The following is a 24,618-nucleotide window of genomic DNA, read 5'->3' as shown; positions in this document are numbered from 1 at the left end:
CCTGTGGGAAGCACGTTATGAGGAGTTTCTGAAGTTCCTGTCACTGCTCAGTTGTTCATTGTCTTTAAATGGTTTGAGAAGCTACAAATAATTTGATATTCCAAGGGCAGTTATTTTTATCATGTCAAGGTTTGAGATAGGCAGCTGCAGATGCTGGGGCCTGTGCTTGATGCAGGAGCCGTGCAGCTTGGCAGGTAGCTTCATTTGACATGTGCAGAGCGTGTTCTGTGACCAGAGCTTTGACATTTCTCATCTGGTTCCATCTTGTCCACTCCGGGGAGCTATTGGGGGGGGTCCTGGCGGTGAGGATGCAGAACAGGTTGGTGTTGGTGGTGCTGCACCTCCTCCAGCCTCTGCTTGGGTTCCAGAAGTACCGGTGAGGCGGAGGAGCTGTGCAGGGTTTGTGCTGCCTTCCCCAAGGCATTTCCTGAAGGAATACTGCCTGGAACACACTGAGGTGCTCCCTATGGAAGGGGGCACCAGCCAGGCAGCCTGGGCTGGGCAGCCCGTCCAGGGAACACAGGGCACTCCGTATCCCCTGGGTCCCTTCAGCAGCCCTGTGATGGTGACACCTTTCCCCTTGTCACTGCTTTGCCTCCTGCCCCTGCTGCTTCCCCTGGAGGTGTGCTGGAGCCAGCAGTGGCTGTGGCTGCAGATGGTCCTGAAGCCAGGGAGAACACGGTGCAAGGTGGATAACTTCCAGTGGCCATGGCCAAAGCCACTTTCAACATCCACACGCAGACTGAGACCAGGGGTGCTGACTGCGCGTGATGTGCTGTGGCGGTGGGAGCAGGCACGGTGTGAAAGAGGTGGAGACAGCAGGTAACACAGCAACCATCAAACCCCTGTTGGGAGAGGAAACCAGAGGAAATGGTGTGATGGGCCATTCCCTGCTGGACTTGCTTTGGAGCAGAGCTCCTGGGCTTTGCCTTATATAGAAAGTGTCAGAGGTGACATATTCAGGAGTTGAGAAGATGATAAAAGTCATTTCCCCCCAAATGTGTTTGAAATGGAGCAACAGATGGGAGCTGAAGAGGCAGTAGCCTTGTTCCCAGCACAAAATTAGGGGTAATGTTAAAATAAACATTCCTGTAGCATAGGGAATTTTGGGTGCTGATCAAGGAGCCCCATCCAGTTACAGTGCTGGGTATGAAACCTGCCTGGGGGTGAAGTGTTCCTGCGGTTGGGAACTGGAAGAACACTTAGAATCAAAGCTCACAGGGGATTTGCGTGGTGTATGGCATTCTTGCATGTTACCTGTGTCGCTGCTGTGTTCTGCAGTGTCAATACCCCCGAACCAAAAGAAAGCTTTTAGGGTTTGTAATACAGTGCTGGTGAAGGAATTGCTGCTTTTTCCATACCTGCGGGTGTTCTGGTTTGACATATTTAGCAGTTTATGTACATGTATTATGCAGGTGTTCTCAGTGCATCAGCTGACTGTGGTTAAGGTACAACTTTCATGTTACACCCCCAACCTGCAAGGGATGACTCACAGAATTCCTCCATCCTTTTCTCTGCTTTAAGCTTTGCCCTTGAGCCAACAGGAGGCAGCAGAAAGCCTCCCCTCGGCAGTGCCGGGTGCAAACCAGCCGTACCCGGGTTCACTGTTGCTCCTTCCAACATCCCAACATGTGTCTGCTTGAGAGCATGAGCACCCCTATTTGTGTGAGTGTTCCTGTGCTCATCCCATTGGGGTTATTGGAGGTAGGTGCTAAGAAAACTGAAACATGGAAATGAAACATTTGAGTATTTTATCTACCTCCAAAATATCAGTGGATTACATGATAAAAAAGTCAGAGATCCATGAATAGAGCATTTTCTGACCAATTATTTATCTTAATTTTTGGATTAATAATTGCTTAAGCAATATGAATTATCTGTTGCCATCCAGATGAGCTTTAGTTTGCTTTGCTTGGGCTAATTTTGTGTATTCTCTTTATAAATGTAACTCAAAACCTTGTTAGTGGTTTAGAAAATGGGAGCTGAAGGTTTAGTCCTCCATGGCTTCGTGGTAATGTGCTTCAGAAGAGCCTGTTTTGTCTATAATCATGTTAAAATAGCTTCTGAAAATGTCAGTCTCTACTCCTGACTAAGAAGCTGTTTGATGGGCATAAAAGCTGGGTTTTGAGTGTACTCTCAAGGTGGTTTTATTCCAGTGGAAAACAGTGAGATACACCTGTGTGAAGTGTTAGTGTGAGTTAAAGGTGCTGGTGCAAACTGTGCACAAGGAAGGATTAGAGGTTGTAGGGAACAGCCTGTTCCAATGCTTCCCAGATGTTCCTTTCACTGCAGAAAAACGAGAGGCATTTTGCTTGCCTCTTACCTGAGTTATCAGCAGACTGCGGTGATACGGGAGAAGCAGGAATGACAGAGAAACTGCCTGGTTGGGGTTGCTTTTGTTCTAGTTTTGTGGCCAGTTCAGTTTTCATATCCTTTCCTTTAGTTGTGTGGTTGAAAAGAGCCTGCAGAGCAGAGCTGCTCCAGCCCTCGCAGCATCTCCATGGCCTCCTCTGCACTCGCTCCAACAGCTCCACGTCCCTCTTGTGCTGCTGCCCCAGAGCTGGATCACGGCTGCAGGGGGGGGCTCCCCAGAGCACAGCAGAGGGGCAGGATCCCTTCCCTGAGCTGCTGCTCACGCTCTGGGGGTGCAGCCCAGCACACGGGGGGTTCTGGGCTCAAGCACACACTGAAACTGGGTCATGGGGAGCTTCTCCTCACCCAACACCCCCAAGTCCTTCTCCTCAGGGCTGCTCCTTCCATCTCCCCCAGCCCGTGTTTGTGCTGGCATTGCCCCGGCCCAGCTGCAGAACCTTGCTCATACGTACTGGGGGTACATTTGTGTGTGTCAGATTCGCACATCTGATTTTCATCATTAAAGGAAGCAACAGTTGTGGATGGGCTTGGCGTATTCTCTGCTGGCCCAGCGCATGGGGACAGATGATGTCTTGAATTTGTTTTTTGGGATTACTCCGACAAATCTTGCTTTTTCATGTGTTTTAGAAAGGTAGAATAAGAAATGCAGGCTACGGGAATGATCCCTCAGGAAAAGCTGTATTTAATTAATGTAATTAATGATCCCTCAGGAAAAGCTGTAATTAATGCAATCTTGATGGTAATTCTAAAGAGATAGTCCTCAGAATGTGGATAGTTTCAGAAAAGTGTTTTTCCCCTTTTCCCTCAGTATGCTGCTTGGAGATGACAACCAAAAGGAAGATCATCGGCCGCCTCGTGCCCTGCCGATGTTTCCGTGGGGAAGAAGAAATCGTCTCCGTGTTGGATTACTCTCACTGTGGCCTACAGCAGGTGCCAAAGGAGGTGTTCAGCTTTGAACGGACACTAGAGGAGCTTTACCTAGATGCCAATCAAATTGAAGAGCTACCTAAGGTAATGGGTGCTGTGCCTGCAGTGCAGATGGCACAGCCGTGTGCTTCAGTGTGTGTGCAGCATGTGCTTCAGCTCAGAGATGGGGCTTGCCCTTGGCCAGCAGATCTGCTTGCTTTGGAAGTCATGGTTAGCAACTGGACACTCAGTTCTGGTCTTATAGAAGGCTTTTTCTGCCCTCTGAAGAGCCCAAGCAGCTGAGGCAGTGACCTCAGAGGTGGTGCTGCATGGGGAGAAGTGGGGCCACCTCCTCCTCCTCACTGCAGGACACTAAACCAGGGAGCAGCCAGTGAAGTCTGAGCATGGGGAATTAACAGCTGTTCAGAAGGACTTTCTGCAGTGCAAGTAATCAGTGTGGCATTGCAGACCTCGACCAGGGTGAGCTGATCTCACATTTGGATCCTCTGTCGCACTGCATTTGAAAGCAATTTCCTCATCAGGATAAGCCCTTTATCTTTGTGGGAGGAATGCCAGTGACTGGTGTTGTTATAACTGCAAAGGCGGCTCTGCAATGAGATTACTGAAGTAATCCTTCCTGTGCAAAACTTCTTATACGGAATCTTGAAATCTGCTCTTCTGCTGATTAATGTTTACTATGAGGAATTAAAAGTTACTGTAACTTCAGTGTTGTGGAAACAAAAGAGGGCAAGGTAGGGGAAAATCAATTACGAGTAGGTGCAAGCTACGTAATGAAGCATGAAGTAATGTAATCCATTCCTTAATTGAATTTTTCTCAGCAGTACTGAAAGGTGCTTACAAGTCTTTAATTAAACATTGTTCCACTGTAATCCATTCTTCAGCATCTCTCAACGTATTTCTTACGTAGGCTGCTGAGAGGCTTCATGTGAATTCTATTTACAAATGTAGAAAACATCTTTTTTCCATTACATGGAGTTCCTTTACTCAGATATGATGGTTCATTTAAGATTGCTCACTCCATGAAGAAATTCCTTACAGATGGTAAGACAGGGTAGCTGCAATCTTCTAAGGGTCACAGACAAAAGACATGGAGAGCTGCTTCATCTCTCCTGCTCCTAGAAAGGAACACAGAGAACCAGGTATTTTCTCTGTCCCCATAAGTATGAAATGGGAGTAAAATGATCTTCACCTCAATGAGGACTATTTCTCTTAATAATAATAATCTATTGTTAACCTTGTGTATTTTAATTGTGCTACTGAAGAATCAGGCTGAAGAATATATAAAGTGTTGAATTCAGCCAGGGCTTTGGGGTATATTTGGTTTGAGTCTCTTGAAAGTAGACATACTATAGCATTCAAACTAAACGGCTATGTATAAAGGAAGACAAATACATCAGAGCACAGAACAAGAGCAATATGCTGTAACTCTGCATGGCAAAGCTGAGGGCCCAAAGGCAAGGGGTCCAAAACTATGACATTGAGGTGACGATGGTAGGTGTCACTGTCAGTCACAACAGAAAGGAAACCTTCATGTTGCATCGTGGTATCGTCTCCGTTGTGTTGGTGGTTTGTGCAACACAACAGCACACGAATGCATACCTTGAGGAGATCTAAATGTATAGGACTCTATTTTGGCACCTCTCTTTTCCCATTTTTCTTTGCTATAAATAAGATTTTGAAGCAAATACTATGGATTGAAGAAGTCCTCTGAAGTAAATGCATTGTCTGACACAGTCTTGGCCTTGTCTAAGAGTCGATTAATGACCGTGTTAATTTGCTTTCTTATCACCATTCATAATATTTTGTCTTAAGCTGCTGTTAATCCCGACCACGAATTAAACAGTTCAGATAACTTCTTTATCAAATTTTCTGCTTCAAATCTTTTTGCTGCATGTCTCCAAACTCTTTTTCACTGTTGAGTTAATGTGCTAGGAGAGAAAACTCCAGGTTTTCCTTAAAATGGCCCAATATGACTGAACATGAACACATTGCTATCTACCATAGGCTGAACTTTCCCCTCTCTAAACGTGAATTCAAATCACTTCATCCAGACAAGATCTGTTTGGTCACTTTACCTGTTCTTTACCAAAACTTTGGGGGCTCTGAAGTTACAATATTCCTTTGAAACTCTGTCATCAGAATGCTTGATCATGCTTAAAAATTGAATGAAAACAGCACAGGTAAAAACCTTCATTAAGTCCTGATCTACTCGAGTTACTTCCACTTCTGCATCATGCTCTAGAAACCAATGCATTGGTTTGCATTAATCTGATTAAAGTCATTCTGCTTGGATTTTCTTTAATCTTTTACCTTAATTTGTATGTATCGTAGCAATGTTGGGTTTTTTTTCATTCTGTCTTCCTTAGAAATGGATTTCTAGTTCCCCATTTCTAATTTCTTTATTTTCTTTTAAGGATTGATAGGATCGTTAGATAATTCTATTTCTTTATATTCCCCTAAATCTAACCAAGTCTGTTACATTATATCCCTTAGGGTTCATTATCATGAGCTGCTGCTGCAAAGATGCCGCTATTTGTATGAGCCACATGAATCAGTGACTAATAAAAGTGAATATTGGTTTTGATGAAGGTGGAGTCACTGGCAACCAATATCCAGAAAAACATGAACGAGATGGAAATTTTCCCCAGCAGCTTTCCCTTATAAAGGCTTGGACTACTTTGTAAGGGACAAAATTAGTTTACTTGGTAATGCCTAAGGAAAAAATTGTCTGTCTCCAACAGCAAACTCTAGAAATAGCCACCACTGTCTTTTGCCATCTCACGTGTTGGTAAGATAATGTGCTCCTGCAGTTAGAGGCTACATCTTAATGCTTAAATGTCTCGCTGAGAACAAAATACAACCAACGTAAAAAAGGTGGTGAGGTAAATGCTAATGTATAGCTCATGTAGGTGGGTAGGTATTATAAATTCAAAGGTTTCTGTTTTGCATTGCATTTGCTATGTAAGTTATAGTTTCCATTAAAGGCATTGAATTCTTCTTCTAAATCTGTCACTAAGAAATCATATTTGTGTTCTGCAAGGCTAGGAAGTGTTATTTCATTGTATTCCTGACATCAGATTCCCCCAGAACATGAGCCAATCCATTTCACAGCCATGCCTATGGGAAGTAAGGAGCACAGGTTTCATACTGTTCTCCAGTGGCCCTGGAAGCCAACGGCCTCTGGTGCTGGTCAGCCAGGAACCTGAGATGCTCGGAATGACAGCTTGTCCTTAGAACTCACAGCTCTATTGGCACCACTTGGTTTCCATCCCAAAAGCAAGAAAGAACAGCAGAACAGGGACGTACAGTGCAAGGATCACAACAAAGGCATGATGGCAAAGCCAGCAAGCACTAGAAATTGAGAGAGGCACCTTTTGAAAACACAGTGGGTAAAAAAAGTGTCCAATTTTGGGGCTGCATGCCTGTATTCACACTTTTATTGATCCTGATACAACAGTACATCACAGAGTTACTCCAGGGGGAATATTTTTTATTATGCTTCATTCAGCAGCTCCAAAGCCTTGTATCTGTTCAGGTATTGCCAGAACAGTTCCAGCCCTTTCTTGGCTTTTACAATATGAAATCTCCAGGGGACCGGCTGGGGACATGCACTGGGAATTAAATGTTCCAGGTACAATAGCATGGTATGGTTTCTGTATGTACCAATATTGTGAAGGTTCCCCATGCTGAGTATTACTCTGGTCTGCAGCTTCTGCTGCAGTAATGTGGCTGGAAACTTCAATAGCCAACCCAAGAGCCTATTAATTACATTCCTTTCCAGTTGTGTCCCAAATGATGTGTTTCCCTTTGTGTCTGGTGGCAGTTGATAGCCACTGTGGTGTGGGGCTTCTCATTCTGAGCGCTGTTAATTCATATGGCTCCCTCTCAGTTTTCTAAGGATGGATTAAGTGGAAGGAAGAGCAGGGTTTCCTAAAGGATTACCATAGAAAGTTTTGACAGAAAAATGCTCTTTCAAAATGATCTAAAATTTGCTTAAAGTGAAGGGTCAGGTTGGCATTTGCATGACATTTGTGTGTTAATTTTCTCCTCTCCACATACTTGGCTGGGTTTTTCATCTAGAAATCATGATGCCTTCTCAAACAGCCTGGAGCTGAGTATATAGACTTGCTTCTGATAGAGAAGTCTGAAAGAAAGGCTCAATCTGGTGTAACCACAGCACTAACATTTCAAGAACCCTTGTGGGATACCTGCACAGGGAATTTCATAGACTCATAGAATCCCAGGCTGGAAGGAACCTCAAGGATCATCTGGTCCAACCTTTCTAGCAAAGCATGACCTAAACTAGATGTCCCAGCACCTGTGCAGCTGAGTCTTAACAGTGTCCAAGGGTGGTGAATCCACCACATGAAGGTTATTTCTATGGTTGGTTGTTCTCATTAGGGAAAATTTTCCTCTTGTGTCCAGCCAGAATCTCTCCAGGAGTAACCTGTGCCCATCACTTCTTGTCTTTTCCATGGGACTCCTTGTCAAAAGGGGGTCCCCATCTTCTTATGTCCCCATCTCTTTAGGCACTGGAGCTGCTCTCAGGTCTCCCCTTAAGGAGCCTTCTCCAGGCTGAACCAGCCCAGCTCTCTCAGCCTGTCCTTAAATGGCTTCCCAGTCCTTGGATCATCAAAGTTGTTCTTGCCTGGAATGCACTGTATTTTCTGGTGCCATTTGTGAATCCATTTTTGCCGAAGGTCCTACAGGGTTTGGTAAGTTTTAACTCTTGAAAAGCAGAATGGTTTTGGAGCCGAAAGCCACAAAGTGGGAAATGTTCATCAGGTCTTTCCTGCAACCTGGTGTGGTGGCAGTCCATTTTCCACAGGTCTGTTGCTGGGGCATGTGAAGCCGAGCAATTATATCATGGAATCCCAGCCTGGTTTGGGTTGGAAGGGACCTTAAAACTCCTCCAGCTCCAACCCCTGCCACAGGCAGGGACCCCTTCCACTGGAGCAGCTTGCTCCAAGCCCCTGTGTCCAACCTGGCCTTGAGCACTGCCAGGGATGGGGCAGCCACAGCTTCTCTGGGCATTCTCCTCTTGTACCTGCCAGCACTGGGCTTGAAGAACCTATTGGCTACTTGATCTAAAAGATAGATCTGTTTGTTCTTCATTTGCAGCACCTCTGACCTGGCCATGCAATGTCCCTAAATCTGAAATCCTTCTTCATGGCTGCTTCCTCCTAACGTGGTGGTTTCATTCATTTTCCCACGTGGAAAGTGGTGTATGAGAGGGGTGTTACATGAAGAAAGCAGGCATGGGAAATACGTGCTTTCAGCATTATTTATTGCTTACTTTAGGTTGAAAGAAGAGTTTGCTTTTGCAGTAGGAATTCTGATGTATTGTCAGGTTTGAATCTGAGTTTGAATGGAAGTTAGAATTAAGTCCCGAGTTTTGGGGAGATTTGGAGGACACCTTGGGAATGTCAAAGCATTTTGTTTCTTAAAGATAGCAAATTTCTTCTGCATGCAGTCAAAATATTTTAAAATCTATCATGAAATTAAATTATAAAATCAAATGTTTTAATTTACCACAGGCCAGAACAGTGTTTGATTTGATTTGATTTATCACATACAAAATATGTACCTGCAAATATCGATTGCAGTGAGTGTGAGTTTTTGACAGAAAGCTCATTCTGATCATTCCTGCTGTCCATCAACTGCTTTGCTGCTTATTCCTTCCAACTGCGCTTGTGCTGTTTCTGATACTGAGCAGCCTGCAAGAATGTCTTCTCAAATAATGGCTTTTCACACCACTTGCTGACTATTGAATTCTTACGTAGCAAATGTAGGTTTGTGATATTCATTGCTTCTGTGTATAAATATTGATCCCAAACTGCTCCTTTTCCTGAATCACTGTAAAGCATCTTCTTGTGTTGCAGCAACTGTTCAACTGTCAAGCTCTCCGCAAGCTGAGCATCCCAGACAACGACCTGTCCAGCCTGCCAACCACTATTGCCAGCTTGGTAAATCTCAGAGAACTTGATATCAGTAAAAATGGTAAGGGATTGAAAGTATTTGAAGGAATTGTAATGACTGTGGGGTTTTAGTTCTTAATGGCTCCTAAACTTGCGTTCTAGAAACTTGCTCCTGTTGCAGATTATGTACCATTCCCCTGTCTGGCACTTTTGAGAAGTCTGGCTGATATCTACCTCATATACTTTTCTCTAAATAGAGAGAGTAGAGGTTACTTTATGCTGTGATGGTTTGTGACTGATGAACATTGCAAACAGGACGGCTCCTCAAGGATCCCCAAGGACCGTTCCAAATAGGAATGGGAGACCATTTTCCAGTGCACTTATAGCCTATTCCACTCTCCAAAGTGGCCTAGCGCTTTCTGGGCTCCTGTGTGATGTACTTAAGCCTATGAGGCTGCAGGTGAACAACTGCCAGGATTTATATAGGCAGTGATCAGTTTGCTGAGTGTGTTCCCCAATTAGGCATTTACATTCTATCCTGTTATATTGATGAGCCTAAAAGCCTTTGCCTGGCTGAACTTCAGCGTCTTTGTTTTGGAATTGAGGCTTAGGCACTCAAATTGTGAAGGATTCCCTCTTGGTCTGGGCCTGGAGGCTCTCAGGAATATATTCATGTTCTCCAGCAAAGAGAAGGAGGCAAAGAAGGAAAACAGTTTGGAAAGAAATGAAAGGCACAAGTCTCAGTACAGATGACATCACTGTTTAATTCTAGAAGGTTATATAAATCAAGCATTAGCATAATAGTTTCATACAAGGCATAATATCTGCTCCGGTGTATTTATTCAGTGCTTAAGTACCATCTTTTACACTATAATACTAAACCATATGTGTTCTTCCTGTTATAGCCTAAGTCTGATCTGAAAATGCCAAATGATTTACAAAGAAAACAAGTTAAACAGGTTTTTTATGTGTGTATGACAATCCTTTCAATACTTTTTTTCAGGAATTCAAGATTTTCCAGAGAATATTAAATGTTGTAAATGTTTAACAATTATTGAAGCCAGCGTCAACCCGGTCTCCAAGTGAGTATCAATACTTTGTGTTTGTGTCCTGCAACTGCAGAAACTTTTTGCAAAGTGACCTTCAATGTCAAGGCATCATATCAAGTTCCTTTGTAGGATTAATCTAAGTTATTTAATTGTTTTAATACATCAGGGTTGATGCATCTATGAAAAGATCTGTGTGCCATGGAACAAATGTGGTGTCTTTACACAGAATAAAGAAAGCGTTGGCAAAGCAGTCCATGGGATGGAGCCTTTTGAGCACAGGGGCTGGTGCTTTATGTGTTTGGGAAGTAAGGCAGGCTGCATCCACCATCCCCTCATCTCCTGGTTGGGACCTTAGCAACCCTTATTCCTTCAGAAAGCTTGCCATAATAATAACCAAACCTCTGTGCTGCAATCCCATGATTTATAAACTGGAGAGATAAAAGGATGATATTTTGCTATTTCAGTTAAAAAAAAAAAGAGGCAGAAAGAAAGCACCTTTGACTTAAACCCCTCAGCTGGGAAGGGAGGAAAGGCTGATGGAACTTGATTGTGCCAGGTATTTGCATTCCATGTGGTTATAGCAGCGTGGAAGAGATGAAAGTGGGCAAAAATGTTGTCTGTAATGAGTTCTGCTTGAGAATTTAGGTAGAAAAAGAAGGTGCGAGAGAGTCATCTTTCTAAATATACATTGTTGTCATTTCCATAGCAACTTTGGTGGGAGCATTAAGCTTTTAACTGTTTTTTAGGCTGCCAGATGGCTTCACACAACTTCTAAATTTGACCCAGCTCTATCTAAACGATGCCTTTTTGGAGTTTCTTCCAGCTAACTTTGGAAGGTAAGAATTAGTCATCAGAGCGTGTTGCTCTTCCATATGAACCCAGTTGAAGCTTTAAGGGAACATTTTAAAGCTGTATTCTTTTCAAAAACAAAGCTAAACAAAAGAAAAGAAGAAAAGATTTTGGTTTTTCAGCTCTATTTTGATGAATGATTGTTTTTAGAGAGGATGTGGTGTCAGCAGGAATTCTGTGATGAAGCGATGCAGTTTGGTGGTTTAGGGAAAAGGTGGGAAGAGAGAGAAATTGAAGAGGAGACCTGTCCTTGATCAAATGTATTATTAAATTGTGTCAAGGGCAGAAAGAACAATATGGTTTACGCCTGTTGAGAACTGAATGGAAGGAAAATGTGGTGAGAGTCAGGAGGAAAGAAAGAAACGACTGAACGTGGTTGAGTAACCAAAGATAAAATGTGAAAGCCAGAACAGAGAGGAGATTCAAAAGACAGCAGAGCAGAAAGGCTGGAGAACGAGGTAAAAATAAATGCAGCAGAAGCTGAGCCAGAAAGTGTTAGATAAGGACAAAGTAAGGGGAGGAAATCAAAGTTAACACAGTTTGCCACAGCCAAATGGGAGTGATCATCCAGTCGGGCAGATAGCTCAGAAGACAAAGGATTAGCAGAGGAAATCCATGGTGGTGTTGCAGAATTCCCCCAGTATAAGTGTTTTCCATGGTCCTCCCAGCACCTGTATGCGTGTGTTACTGTTCAACTGGAACATCAACTCAGCCCTCCCAAGTGAACACAGAGGTGGCAGAATCTGTGTTGGAAATCACACCTGTCTGCTCAGGCACAGAGAAAGTGCTGCTGTATCAGCACTCCCTTGATGGGGCTGGCACTGACCCGAGCTGAGTCTGGGCTGTAGGCTGCAATGACCGTTAGAAAATGCTGCTTGAAGGAGGAGGAGGAAGAGAAATTGTCACTGTTCACGTTTGAGGAGTCTTTGGAAGAGCAGAGCAAATCCTCGACAGGTTGCTCCTAGGGTTTGGAGTGATGCAGTATGTTCAGATTCATAGAATCACAGAGTAGTTACGGTTGGAAAGGACCTGAAGATCATGGACCACAAGTCCAGAGGAGGGCCATGAGAATGATCAGGGGACTGGAGCACCTCCCATATGAAGATTGGCTGAGAAAGTTGGGGCTGTTCAGCCTGGATAAGAGAAGGCTGCGTGGAGACCTCAGAGCAGCTTCCAGTATCTGAAGGGGCCATATAGGGATGCTGGGGAGGGACTCTTCATTAGGGTCTGTAGTGACAGGACAAGGGCTAATGGGTTCAAACTGAAACAGGGGAAGTTTAGATTGGATCTAAGGAGGAAATTCTTTCCTGTGAGGGCGGTGAGGCACTGGAATGGGTTGCCAAGGGAGATTGTGAATGCTCCATCCCTGGCGGTGTTCAAGGCCAGGTTGGACGAGGCCTTGGGTAATATGGTTTAGAGCGAGGTCTCCCTGCCCATGGCAAGGGGGTTGTAACTTGATGATCTTAAGATCCTTTCCAACCCTAACTATTCTATGATTCTATGATCTGGTTCCAAATGAAACAGGAAACACCCTCAGTTTATCAGGTGTGGGGTGTCTATATCCATTTTGCTCTTGCTGGTGCTTTGTCTAATAATCTCTGTGCTTCAGGACATGCCTCATATTCTAACCCTCTTAGCAGAAAGCACTAACTTCTTGTTTTTCCTTCACAAATGCATGATTTATCTACACAAAATGATGATAGTTCCTTGCTGATTATTTTGCTTCTGTTTTATCTATTTGGTATCTTGCATTTCCAAAACCTGCTCATATTTTCAGAACTTCCCACATTAGCATACAGACATTGCTTTTCTTTGATTAGCTCTTTACCTGCGTCTCCCTTCTTGCTCTCCTCCATATTTTGGTGCTTTCTTTATACCTTCTGGTACAATAAGCCTCAGTTGGTCTGTTACAGTCTCATTTAGCCATGTGAATAAAGTCAGGAACAGTGCTACCAAGCAGCATGTAAACGTCTTTCCACATTTCTCACTGGAAGTTCTTTTTAGTACTGGTTAAGCACAGCGAGGACTTGAAATGTTTTCTGCTTTATTTGATGAGGCAAAGTAAAATCATAGTTTTCTAGAAGAGCATCATATCAGGAATCCTGAGGCTCCATGAAACAGGAAACGTGTTGGGCTGGACAGAGAACTATCTAAACTTTTGTTGGGGTTTTATAGACTTCCCTCACAGCCACATGTTTGCACTTGTGGCACTAAAGGACCTGGACCGTAGAGACAGAGTGATACGAAGTGGAGGAGTTTGAATTGCTGAAACTCACTGTCCTCCTTCCTCCCCGTTATGCTATTTCATGAGATTTATTGCTGTGGCTTAAGTAATATTGCCAGTTGGAGTTTGCGCAGTGACATGGGATTGTGAAGTGTTGTCGTGTGCAGGTTCTAATTCATGCCAGCACTTGAGCACATGTCTTGCTCCTGTTTGAAATACAGCAAACTCAGGGGAGATCTGTTCTATAGATTGGTCTCCCTGTGTAGAGCCATAGAATTCAGTGCTCAAAAACTGCAGAAGCTGTGAGCTGAATGGGGTTTGCTTTTTATCCCTCACTACAGCTGGAAATGTTTGAGAGAAACTTTTACTGTGTTTGCCTTGGTGGAATAATGACTAAAACCAGTTTAGAATTAGGTGAAATCCTGATATGTCTCAAAGGCTTTCAGAAGAGATCAGGTAAAGACAGATAACATCCTTATCTGAAGCTGTCTGACCTTGCATGAAGCTATTTGGTTCTGAGTGCCTTTTGACCCTATTCAACCCCACAATACCCAGACATCTCACTCTCGTGCATTAAGCAGGCTCTCTTTTTGTTGTAATAAGTAGTTTGAGCTCATTCTTAAGGGTACCTGAGCTAATTCATTGAATGAACTAATTCTTTTCTATCCTATTTCAGACTTGTCAAATTGCGAATTTTGGAGTTAAGAGAAAATCACTTGAAAACTCTACCAAAGTAAGTGGCTGAATAATCACATACATCTCTTCCACCTGAAATTCCCAAAAGGGCAAAACGTTTGTATTGTCAGCAATGCAGTGACACTGTTTCTGTGAAGAGTTATTTTTTCTTGGTTTAAAGCCATTCTGCTAAAGGTTTTTAGCAAAAAGCAAACATACAGTGGAAGATGGGGACTGGTACATTTACATTAGGTGGCTGTAACTCAATATCCAAACTTTATGACGTGACATTTCAAACTGAGATGGGAACAGAACTCAAAAACAGCAAGAGATAACCCTGGTCAGTGATTATGTGATGCATTTTCTTTATCAAGAAGGCATTTGATGTATTGAACACACTCAGTGTATTAGGAGGACAAACTGCTCAGATGATGTGTACAGAAGCTGGATGTATTGGGTGGGTTGCAGTTCTGTGTAGAGACCTGTGTATCACAGTATGGAAGAAATGCCCATTTGGCAGTGATTTTTGATGTTATTTATCAGAAAAAGCAAGTTGCTGTGTTCTGCTGCTGTAATATAGCCAACACCTAAATGACATTTTGAAAAGGAAACAGTAAAGAAATGAAAAATGAATCTGTCCATTTCCCATGCTGCATGTGGGACGTTGCCCTGCACACAGCAAGCAATGTTATGTGCTCTGACTGGTGTTACGTGTCTGTTTTCTGTATCGGGATCCTATCCAGTGAAAGCATGCACATGGATTTGGGGGTTGTTAGGAATGAGGGGTGTATGTCCCCATTGTAAGTGAGGCTTGTGGTGGCAATAGGCTGTATTTGTGAAGTGGTGCGAATACTGCAGTGCATATTATTTAGCTCATTTAAAAGGGCCCTTTTTAGCAAGCATGCAGTTCTCAAAAGCTTCTACTCAGGCATTTTGCCTCTAATGGGATATAGTGACATTTTCACTACTTCCCGTGGGATTTTTCCACAGCTCTTCCCTTTCTTAAAGGAAAGCTATTTTTAAAGGCAATATTCTTTATATCTGCTTAAACACTTCTTTTTTGTATAAACTTTTCTTTCCTTCATTCTGAGTACATTTACTCTATTGAAAAACAGACAAAAAAGCTTCAATCTGGTATCAAAGTGTTCATCTGCGTTTAGAAATTAGACCTCTTCAGGACAGCAGATTTGCAGCCTTTGAGGCCTTTTATCACTCAGAAGGTTGTATCCACACTGTATATATTCATGTTATCTGAGTGCCTTGGGAACATCAGTCTCTCTTAGCAGGGACTTAGTCTTTGCATGCAGAAGGTGCTGGTTGGAATAAATGGATGTGGTTGGAGAGCTGGAATTCCACAACAGAACATTTTTGATCAAACAGAATATCTTTATCTTTCTAGACTAAATCTCATCCCATTAAAGATGATAACAGAGCTGTTGCTGAATTCAGCAGAAGCACAATAGGGAATATGTCCTTGTTACTGATAATTTGGGGTGGGGTTTTTTCTGTGATAGACGGTGTTTAACAGGCAAATTTTGCCAAGTTTTCCAAGTGTTTGGAATTTCATACCTAAGCACAGTAGCCTCTGCTTTCAGTAGCACTAAGTGTGTTAAGGTGGCTGAGTGTGACTTTTCCCACTCCCTGGTTCTGACAGTGGGGAGGTGCTTTGATTCATGTCACCAAGGGAAGCGTTACTTGGAGACGTGTTTGTTCTCTGCTCTTTGCTATGGCTGAAGCTTTGCTATATGCTGCTGAGATCCACTGGAAATCAAAGGGTTTGCTTATGCAGATGATGTGCTTGAAAGTGCTAGATGGAAGGGAGGGCTGTGTTATGGAGTAGAGGAAGAAAGTTGACAAGGTCATCTTTGCATCAGCTGGGACAAAAAAGGGAGATGGGTGCATTTCTGAGCATCTTTTGTCCTCTGCAAGCAGAGAAAGGTGCACAGTGCAATGGAAAGAAAGGAGTTAGCACATGTTACAGAGTAATAATACATCTGCTTCCTTGTCAGGGTGAATTTGACCCTTTTTATTAAAAGCATCTAAAGCAGCATCCTTTTACATACTGGAAGGGGCCTGGAAAGATGAGGGCTGAGCGTGGGAGATCGTAGGAGAGTGGTGAGGCCATGGGCAATGCAGAGTCAGAATGGGGCAGGTGGAGCTAAAGCAGCACTGGAATGGCATTCAGCCTTTACAGGGAAACAGGGAAATGTTGACTACCAGCCTCATTTATTTTCTTAGTCAACAAGAGACTGCAAATCATGACAAGAAAGCTGTGCCTACCATCCAGGAATTGTGCAGGTTGGAAAGGACCTTTAAGCTCCAGTCCAACCATTCCCCAGCACTGCCAAGTCCACCGATGAACCATTTCCCTAAGTGCCACATCTGAGTGTCTTTTAAAACCCTCCAGGGATGGGGACTCCAGCACTGCCCTGGGCAGCCTGTTTCAGTGCCTGAGCACTCTTTTCGGGTAGATATATCTCCAAATTATCCAGTCTAAACCTCCCCTGGTGCCCTACATTTGAGGCCATTTCCTCTCATCCTATTGCTTGTTACTTGAGAAAAGAGACCAACCCCCATGAACCATCTGCAGTTGGGAAACAAGCGCAGTAATGTAAGTCAGAATACACTGTACAATCTAGTGACAAAGCAGTGGTGCAGGTTCAGCTGTGTGCTTAAAGGCTTTCTTCCTTATCCAACAATTTATGAGATGTATCATGAATGAGAAAGCCTGATTAGGTTGGTAGCTTGTTTAGCAGTTCTAATGCAAGAAAAGACATGGAAAGGAAGGCAAATAAATAATAATATTATACTTTGGCTTTTAAATAGATGTGAAATGTGTTGTGAGACTGTTCCAAGTAACTCCTGCTCTGTAGTATTACTTAAAAGATGTTGAACAAAAAGTTGCTGGAAAGCAGATGATATTTTCTCCTCTGTTCTGTGCTGTTAAGTCTATGTATAAAGAATTTTTTAAGGAAATTTAGCAGTTTGGCATAAACAGGAATTAGATGTGCTTTGTGTTCACCACAGCTCTAATTTTGCTGTGTTTCATACTCAATCATCAGTCGAGATTGTTGTCAAATGTATCCATAGTAACTGAATGCAAAATGTTCTCAAGTTATTATAAGGATATCAGAGGAAGTGAATGCAGGCTATGCTTGGCTGAGGGGTAACTCTCTAACCAGAGCAGACATCTCCAGAGTGTTCATCTTCAATGCATCATGCTTTAAAAAGGCGAGCTTCCCATCGGTGTATTTGTTGTCCTAAGTTGAAGGCCTCCAAACCATGTCCAAACCTGTCACCGTGTTCCCAACACTTCCCTGACAGACAGTTAGTGAGGCATCGCTCATAAACCATCATGCAGATCACCCTCATTCCCTCTGACATGCAGACCACACTTCTAAACTGGTGCTGCCGGGCTGGACATGCACGTCCCTCTTCAGATGGAAACCTTGCAGGATGATCCTGGTTTCTGTCAGCAGTCCATTCTCCTCAGAAGGTACTCCTAGGCTTGCAGATATTGTTCACATACTGAAAACACTTGTATGGTGAGCCTGGAGACCTTCACAATCCTCTTATAAACTCAGTAGTTTATTGTGTCTCTTCTATGGTTTCATTAAAGATCATTATTGGTACAGTATTCAGGATCCTCTGAACACTTAGAAATATTTGGAAATCTCTGGCCAGAAGAAGCAAACAACTTCTAATATTTTATTAAAACTTGAATTCATGCCACAAAAATAGAAAAATCTGAGGGTTTTGTCTTGAATTGCTCTGAAATGGCTCAGAGTATTTGTGAGATTCTGAGTTTCCTATGTTTGCTCAGTGTTACCTCCTCAATCACAGGGCTGTCTTTTGGCTTGGAGAACTACCTAAGACAACCTTTATTGTTCTGTTTGGGTAAAATTTACTTGATCTTTACTCACTGTAGCAATGATATTACTGTGTAAGAGCCCAGGGTAGGGTTTTATGGGCTCCAATAGCTCTGTAGCACCTCTGATCCTGCCCTCCTGAAATATGTGTTGAGGCCAGTTGCTGGTGATGTTTTTGATCATTCTGCACCCAAGCTGAAGCCATTCAACTCAGTAGATGGATTCCTGTTAGCTTCAATGGGGTTTGAGTGAGGCAGTTTGTGCTTCAGTGCTTAATCTGTGTTTGAGCCATTTCTCAGGGTGGAGAGATGGAATTCCTGGTTTTCTATCCTGCTAAGTAAGGATTGAACCTGGTTGGGAAGAGACGAGAAAAGAGTAGGATGCTGCTAAAGGAGGAACCATGTAGAGGACTATGATAGGAGACTGACAAGTCCCATAGGTCCTACCAAGGGCCCATCTTGCCCTCAGTTATGTTCGTGGCAGTGATCAACACTTACCTGGCAGGACCTGGGTCACTTGGTATCTACAAACCTCTTTCCATCAACATGCCTTTCTCTATTCTTTAAAACCAAACTAACCAGCATGTGCCCCAGCCCAGAGCCTGACTGTTGACAGTTCCTCATCCTCCATTCTTCATCCTCCATCCAGTCATTTAAAATTGGTATTTTTTCCAATCTTTGGTCATTTCTTTATCCCTGTGAAGACCCTCCCTGATCTCTTGCTTAGATTAAGAACTTTGAGTGAAGGACCTTTGCATGTATCTCTTGGAAATCACAGAATCCCAGCCTGGTTTGGGTTGAAAGGGACCTTAAAGCTCACCCAGCTCCAACCCCTGCCACGGGCAGGGACCCCTTCCACTGGAGCAGCTTGCTCCAAGCCATGCTGGTCAGTGGCCTCAGCTTGTGCTGAGCCTCTGTAGGAGGGTGAGCACCAAGGAGCACGCTGTGACTCCTGCTATGGCTTCATCAGGAAGGAAACAGCTGTGACACACTTCAGTGTGCACATGTACAGACAGCCCAGGGCAATGTGCACTGATAAGAGATTGTCCTGAGCACAAAACCAGGAGGATGGAGGCACCCAGAGAGCACCTCTGCCTTCCCTTCCTCTTCCTCAACAGTCTGAGCTCTGCTTGTTTGTCAGAGTTTTATCTGTGTGGGCTGTTTAGCATTAGCTTGTGTGGGTGGTGTCCATGAATGCCAGTGCATCTGTCAGCATCTCTGGGTTCAGCACAGCAACCTGTGATTGCAGTTGCACTTTTCATCTGCTGTGTCTGGTGAAACAGAAAACACCCCACTGGAAGGCTTTTCTCAAGTTTACAAGAAAATAACATTTAGTTGCACATTTCAGTTCTGTACTGGAGCACATAGAATCATAGCATCACATGGCTTGGGGTGGAAGGGACCTTCAAGCTCCTCCAGCTCCAACCCCTGCCACAGGCAGGGACCCCTTCCACTGGAGCAGCTTGCTCCAAGCCCCTGTGTCCAACCTGGCCTTGAACACTGCCAGGGATGGGGCAGCCACGGCCCTGAGAGTTCTCCTCTTAGACCTGCTGTTATTGGGAGTTACTGAGAGCACAGCCGTGCACTAAATATATCTGGCTATTTTAAAATCATGCTGGTGAATCAGGAGTGAATGATGTTCATGACATGTTATGAGTGTGTGTGCCTCCGGCTTGGTGAATCAGGGGTTCACATTATTGCCCCAGTATTCCCACCTCGGTCCAGATAAAGAGCTTCTATGCCTGTGTTATGCTCTTCTTTGTTTCCTGCTCTATTAACTGCAGCTTGAGCTTACAAGGCTTTGCCTCACCTCTGACCCAGACTGGAGTGTTGTTTCCCTGTACAATGGCACAGTGAGGAGGTTTTTACCTAGTGGTGAAATAATTATTAGGCTGGGAGTGTGTGTTGATGCTTTTGAAGCCATTTACCAAATACCATCGGTGTTTTGGAGCTGGGAACTTCTCTTCATTATAAGGCCACCCTTTAGGAATGGCTGTGAATCCTGGACATTCCCGCAGGAACCACAGAATGCTCTGGTGGTGCCTTTCTGTGTGCTCTGATGCACAGGATACTCAGCTTTCTCTGAGGAGCCAGGCAATGACACAGCACTCTGTTTGGTGAGTGGATTGCACTGGATCTGAGCACTTTGGTTGGTGTTTACTGGCTCAGAAAGTGAACTTTCTGCAGCCATTAGTTGTTTCGAACTGGTTGAATGGAAGTTCCCAGGGGCTGCAGATACCAAAGTCGTGTTTGTGCTGCCCACGCTGGAGGAAACAACTTTACATTATGGTGAGTCAACCCCAAGTCACGCAGCAGCAGCAGTGCTGGCACTCAGCCTCTGGGGTTGATTGCTCCAGTCCTGGCTGTGGTTTTAGGCCTGGTGCCCTTTTCCTGGCTCTTTATCTGTAATACTGGTAGGCAATGGATCTTCGAACTGCAGTCTGACACGCTCCCAAAATAAGTGAAACCCCAAAGTTTGTGTTCAACTTGGGAATAAATCCACAATATTGAAAATAATGTATTTCTATTACCTTCTACCAAAGGTCACCTGGTTAAATCCTAGCATTGCTTTCCCAATTTTTTTCCCTTGTAAGTGCTAAGACAGTTGTATTATGCAGAGTTCACACCAGTACAAGCTATATTTTCATCTATATTCATCTCCATCTTCACTGTTTTCCAGGAGCTTGAATATAACTTTGTTCTTGTATTAGTAATGAAGATGCATCAAAGACCTGTGCCCTTGTGTTGGTGTTCAAAGGCGGATATTCAGGCTGAGGAAAGAACCCTCACAGGAGAGAAGGGAATCAGTAAAGCCAAAAATATCTTATAGCATAATTACACCGGCAGATTTAGGAAGCAGAGATATGTACAGGCTAAATATAACTGCGTGTTTTGTGTGTGTCTGTTTGTATACACAGACAGATACAGATACACAATATACATGTGTGTGTATATACCCACTTCCATGGACTTACTTACAGAATCATGGAACGACTTGGGTTGGAAGGGACCTCAAAGCTCCTCCAGCTCCAACCCCTGCCACAGGCAGGGACCCCTTCCACTGGAGCAGCTTGCTCCAAGCCCCTGTGTCCAACCTGGCCTTGAGCACTGCCAGGGATGGGGCAGCCACAGCTTCTCTGGGCACCCTGTGCCAGCGCCTCAGCACCCTCACAGGGAAGAGCTTTTGCCTAAGAGCTCAGCTCAGTCTCCCCTCGGGCAGGTTCAAGCCATTCCCCTTGGCCTGTCCCTACAGGCCCTTGTCCCAAGCCCCTCTCCAGGTTTCTTTTGTTGGCGTGCAAACACAAGCCTGGTTGTGGTGTTTGCACATTGGGTTAGGGCAGCACAGTGGTTGTGTCAGGAGAGCTCGGAGGTATCCCCGTAACTGAAGTAAATCAGCCATTCTTCAACCAAATCTAATAGCTAAATTTACAACTGATTTGCAAAAGGAATGTTCAAATGCACCAACAAAAGCTTTCAAGTTTCTAACACTTGTGTTCAAGCCTGGTCTGGTTACTTCTTCTATGGAAGCTCATTAATTCCCCTTGAGCTTTATGTTTTCTGAGATTAGGCTTTGTCATCAATATCCATTGCTCTTCATAGCAACAAAAGTCAGCTGACCTGCCACTGCCAAAGTGAATGGTTTGGGACATTAAGGTCCTGTTGAATTCCTGAGATCAGTCAAGGCTGTTTCATATCTCAAGGAAGATTCCAGAGCCCGGTGCTGTTGCTCGCACCCAGCAGCCAGGCAGCCTGCCTGCATGTTCTCCCAACTACTTCAGTTTACTCCAGTATCTTCAGTAAACTGATCTCTGCTCTCAGAGGTGCTGGGGCTGAGGAACTCATCTCAGGGTTCAGTGGAGATGTGTGATATTGAACAATTGCAGCAAACCACATTTGTAAATGGTGAGTCACTGGTAGCTGAGGAGCTGTGGTGCTGGCAATGGATGAGAAGAGACTTGTATTTGTGGTACTCGTCCTAATGACTCACTGTTCCCCCACTGAAGCTGTGGCTTCTCATCTCATCTTTGCTTTTCCTGACAATAGGTATTAGGCTGTTGTTTTTGTGCAGCATTGTGCTGTTAGGAAATGATGTACAACAGGGATGTTGCCAAAGGGATCGGGTCCTACCAGCTAATGTCAGGAGAAAATGTTTCTCTTGGTCAGAATTAATTTGCTTTGTGAGGAGTATGAGTTGTAGATCAAGTTCTCTAGTACAGCCTCTAAAAATGGAAGAACGATATAATTCTGAAGAGAAGAGCAATTAAAACTGGGTGATATTTAGTCGTACAGTGCACAAGGTCAGGTACTGAGGGACTAATAGGAATTGATGTTATAAATTAGGAGTTCTTCAATCAGAAATCATCCTGGAAGAGAGAGACACGGGTGTATTAGTAGGATGTAAAATGCCTGAGTCATTGTTCTAATAGAGTCATGAGAGTGCCAAATGGTCTTTGTCAAAGTATTTTCACTGGAGACAGAGAAGTTTTTGTGGCATCGTGTAAAAAACAAGGGAGACCTCATTTGGAAAAGCTCCAGATGAAACAAGGATGAGGAAGAGCTACAGAAGGTCCTAACCTGGTAGGAAAAATGATGAATGTAGAGTGTATTATATAGAAGGCCCCTAAAAATCATGTGTTCCTTAATCTAAGAAGACGGAAGTTGAGGGGAGATGGGTCGGTGTTTGTCTCTACACACGTAGTCAATGTGTAGGCACCTTGGAAGAGAATGGTTTCTTGTGTGTGGTCATAGCAGAGTAACAAACACAGGTAAGCTGGCCCTGAGGGGCAGGAGGGAGAAGTTTCCAAAGTACCAGACTCCTCAGTCCCTTCTCTCTTCTCTTTTGAGGACTGAAGAACATCCCCCTCCATTGTGCTAAAGGACAAAAGCAGCACTTGGGGCTCTATTCCTGTATGCGGGTGGCTCTGCTGGTGGCAGAGGGGAGGCAGGAGATGGGGGAACCAACCATGGGGGCTGCTCCTATCTCATGGCTACTGAAGGAGCTGGCCCAGAAGGTCCCAGCACACTGGGGCTGAGCATCCAATGGCCCTGCCCACCAGTCAACCTCCTCCTGTCCCCAAGCTCCAGTTCTCACCAGGAAATTGGGGAAAGATGAAACTCAAGGAGCGTATTTTGTGGTCGTGGTGGTTTGTTGGTGTATCGAGACATCAGATCTGCTCTGGGCACACAGCAGGTTTGGGTGGGTTTGGCTGGAATCAACCAGAAATGGTAACTTTTTATCACAAATTATATAACTGCATCATAAAACTGCATGTATCAGCACAGATAATAATGCTTTGAACGTGCTTGCCTGCATTGTTCTGTTGTTCTTTGTTGCTTTAAATCCATGCATTTTTGATAAATACTGATTTTCTCGTTACCTCTCTGTCCCCTTGGTTTGGGATTGTGTTAGTGCAGTCTTCCTGCATTGCCCAAATATCCCATACCTGTCATCTTACTCCTGGTTAGAGTCAGGAATAAAGGGACTTTACGGACATGATGATGATGATGAGAGGGTGGTTTGGGGTTTTAGTCCTTTTGTTCAAATAGCCATTCCATATTGATGTGCTTTCAGTCCTAAAAGATAAATCAATGTGTTTTATTCTTGATTGCACAGTTTTAGGCTTTGATTGCAATAAAATACAGCTATGTGAAAGTAGAGGCAATATGTTTTAGCCACAGTCTCATTTCAGAGAATTGCTGCCAATTATGTTTGCTGTCAAATTCAGCACTGGAAAAACCCTTGTTGAGACTTAGCTGTTGTCTGTGACCTTCTAGTTTGCTTTTTTTTCTTCAAATACATCAAGTCATAATGAATCTCAGGGCTTTAATTGCCTCTGTCTACTTTACAACAGTACTTCTGTGCCTCCCAGTTCCATAGGAGTGGTTCTCCAAAACTCTATGCAAAAGAAACCTTCCTATCTTGTGTAGTATTTTACTATCAATGCTCCACTATCTTGTTGCATCTGGATACATTTTCTTCCACTCATTTGAAAGCACAGAGGGTTGGTCTCATCTAAAATTTGCCATGAAACATATTTCAAAGAGAAATGGAAACAAGAAGGATGCCATCCATTAAATGTTTTCCTTCTGGATAATGAATGAATATATGGAAAATTATATATTTGTTCATATATAATGATAGTATCTGGTTTGGCTTCGCAGTTGAATAACAAAAGCTGGGAAATGGAGAATCCTGGTTTTCACCCAGAAGAATTTACTCTTAGGGAATTTCACAAGATGGAAATTTTTCTCCCCTTTAAATTCCAAGTGTACTTTTTATTCTGTAAATATAATGTGGAAATTTGACATTTATCTCTAACATTCTGTCTTTCCATGCCTGTCTTTCCTCCAAAACTTAGAGATAGAACCACAAGAAGCAGATGCTTCATAAAGTGGTGCTGGGCGGTGAACAGGTTCCTTTTCCCCCGGGCAATTTATTTATTTGTGTATGTATTTTATTTTACAAACCTGCTAAATCAAAGCTGTTATGAGTCCTGGGTTGTGATTTCTTTCAATCCTTGGCCAACTGCCCTACCTTATGGTAACTCTTTCACACCTGCAAAATAAACCAGACCATTAAATACTGCTCTGGGAATGCCAAACTTGGAACTGATTCCACTACTAAGCTCTAAAATTCATATGCCAGTTATCCACAACTGCAAAATACCTGTCAACAAATGGGATGGAAACAAGGCAGAGTGCTAGAGGTTGTCCTGCTCTTGTAATTGTCATAAT

General features: G+C 43.6%; 1 protein-coding gene across 10 annotated transcripts in view; it reads left to right on the top strand.

Annotated features, from left to right (window-relative positions):
• Window positions 1-24,618, top strand: part of LRRC7 (leucine rich repeat containing 7) — a 402,104-nt gene that overhangs the window by 66,432 nt on the left and 311,054 nt on the right. For 9 of the 10 annotated variants that reach the window (XM_061366413.1, XM_061366414.1, XM_061366411.1 and 6 more), the window contains exons 2-6: window positions 3,182-3,384; window positions 9,183-9,300; window positions 10,222-10,300; window positions 11,014-11,103; window positions 14,017-14,073. In XM_061366413.1, the coding sequence (XP_061222397.1) occupies window positions 3,182-3,384; window positions 9,183-9,300; window positions 10,222-10,300; window positions 11,014-11,103; window positions 14,017-14,073 (547 nt within the window). Of the gene's footprint in view, window positions 1-3,138; window positions 3,385-9,182; window positions 9,301-10,221; window positions 10,301-11,013; window positions 11,104-14,016; window positions 14,074-24,618 lie in introns of those variants that run through there. The other variant, XM_061366409.1, reaches the window with a different exon arrangement.

This window comes from Neopsephotus bourkii, unplaced genomic scaffold (genome assembly GCF_033783945.1).
Source record: "Neopsephotus bourkii isolate Nb327-2 ecotype Australia unplaced genomic scaffold, CSIRO-AGI_Nbou_v1 NB_1331, whole genome shotgun sequence".
Lineage (NCBI taxonomy): Eukaryota > Metazoa > Chordata > Aves > Psittaciformes > Psittacidae > Neopsephotus > Neopsephotus bourkii.
This window is presented reverse-complemented; position numbering and strand designations above follow the sequence as displayed.